Source organism: Eurypyga helias, unplaced genomic scaffold, assembly GCF_000690775.1.
Source record: "Eurypyga helias isolate BGI_N326 unplaced genomic scaffold, ASM69077v1 scaffold28226, whole genome shotgun sequence".
Classification (NCBI taxonomy): Eukaryota; Metazoa; Chordata; class Aves; order Eurypygiformes; family Eurypygidae; genus Eurypyga; species Eurypyga helias.
Window position 1 is genome coordinate 5462 of NW_010255096.1, and position 1375 is coordinate 6836.

Here is a 1375-nt window from a genome sequence, read left to right on the forward strand (position 1 = left end):
ACGGGCTCGGGGGGGCTGGGGGCTTGCTTGTGCCTCGCCATGGCTGACGGAACGTCTCCCGCCCCGTAGGACGCCGGGCGCCTTCTCTACATCGGGCAGAACGAGTGGACGCACGTGAACTGCGCGCTGTGGTCAGCGGAGGTGTTTGAGGATGACGATGGGTCTCTGAAGAACGTGCACATGGCTGTGATCAGGGGGAAGCAGCTGGTGGGTACAGACACAGCGGGAACACGGCGACGAGGTTGCTGGGGGCGGGGTTTCTGCCTGTTCCCTCCTCGCTTTTTCGTTTTCCATGCTACGTAGAGCAGAACTGGCTGGAGATACATGACAGTTGATTTTACCCGTGCTCAGTTCAGGAATATTGTGGGGACCAAGAGGAGATTTAACGGGAGAATCAGAGTCGTGTCGTTGTCGGAGGGTGTTTGATCGCCAGCGCTGCGCCTTGAGCAGTTGGTGCCATGTCTAGTCACATCCTGGCGTTTAAAATAACACGGAATACGCACAGCACGGCCCTGCGCTGCGTTAAAGCCCGGCTCCTCTCGCCCTAGGGCAAGGGCTTGCCAAATCCGTAGCACTCCAGGAGCCTTTTCCTGTTGGAGTATGGATGAAGGGTCTCGCCATCCAGCTGGTACCTAGCTGCTCTGTTAAACTGTGCAAAGGACGGTGGCGTGTCCTCTCCTGAACTCCCGGGAAAGTTAGTCTGCCCAAATTTTGGTTTAATTGTGTCACCTGGTCCCAAGCACCTCCTACAGCAGCCAAAGCAGCAGGGTAGGATTGCTCGCAGCCCACGCGGGGAACGTGCTGGGCGGGAGAAGCAGTCGGCGTGTGCGTCGGTGGGGCTTGCAGATGGGGCACGGAGAGCACACGGGGAAGTTGGGCCTGGAGCAGCCCCTCTGCCAAGCAGTTGTGTGCGAGGGACGCTCCTTCCTCTCACCGCCTCCTCCGTGTCTCACTGTGCGCGGGAGTCGCGGCAGCGGCCCGGCGCAGCGATGGTGCGGGACGTAACGGCAGCGGCAGGAACGGCTGCCTGCTTGTGGGGGGTGTTGGCTCCTCACAGGGCTTCTTCACTTTCGTAGCGCTGCGAGTTCTGCCAGAAGTCGGGCGCCACGGTCGGCTGCTGCCTCACTTCCTGCACCAGCAACTACCACTTCATGTGCTCGCGAGCCAAGAAGGTTTACTGCCAGAGGCACCGCGACCTCATCAAAGGAGAGGTGAGATCCCTCCTTGCCCCCGGCCTTGCCCGACGGCGGCATCAGCCCCTACCCCTGCGCGCGTTGTCCGAGCCCACCCCCTGCGCGTTCCCCTGCGCAAGGGCTGGCCCGTCGTGCTGTCCCAAAGAAGTTTGGGATCCTGCGGGCACGGGGAGCTCGGCAGG

At 61.6% G+C, this 1375-nt stretch overlaps 1 protein-coding gene across 1 annotated transcript in view; it reads left to right on the forward strand.

Annotated features, from left to right (window-relative positions):
• Nucleotides 1-1375, forward strand: part of KMT2A (lysine (K)-specific methyltransferase 2A) — a gene marked incomplete at both ends in the record, with an annotated part of 10707 nt that overhangs the window by 4861 nt on the left and 4471 nt on the right. Inside the window, 2 exon segments of the mRNA XM_010153224.1 lie at nt 27-207; nt 1077-1211. Of these exon segments, the coding sequence (XP_010151526.1) occupies nt 27-207; nt 1077-1211 (316 nt within the window).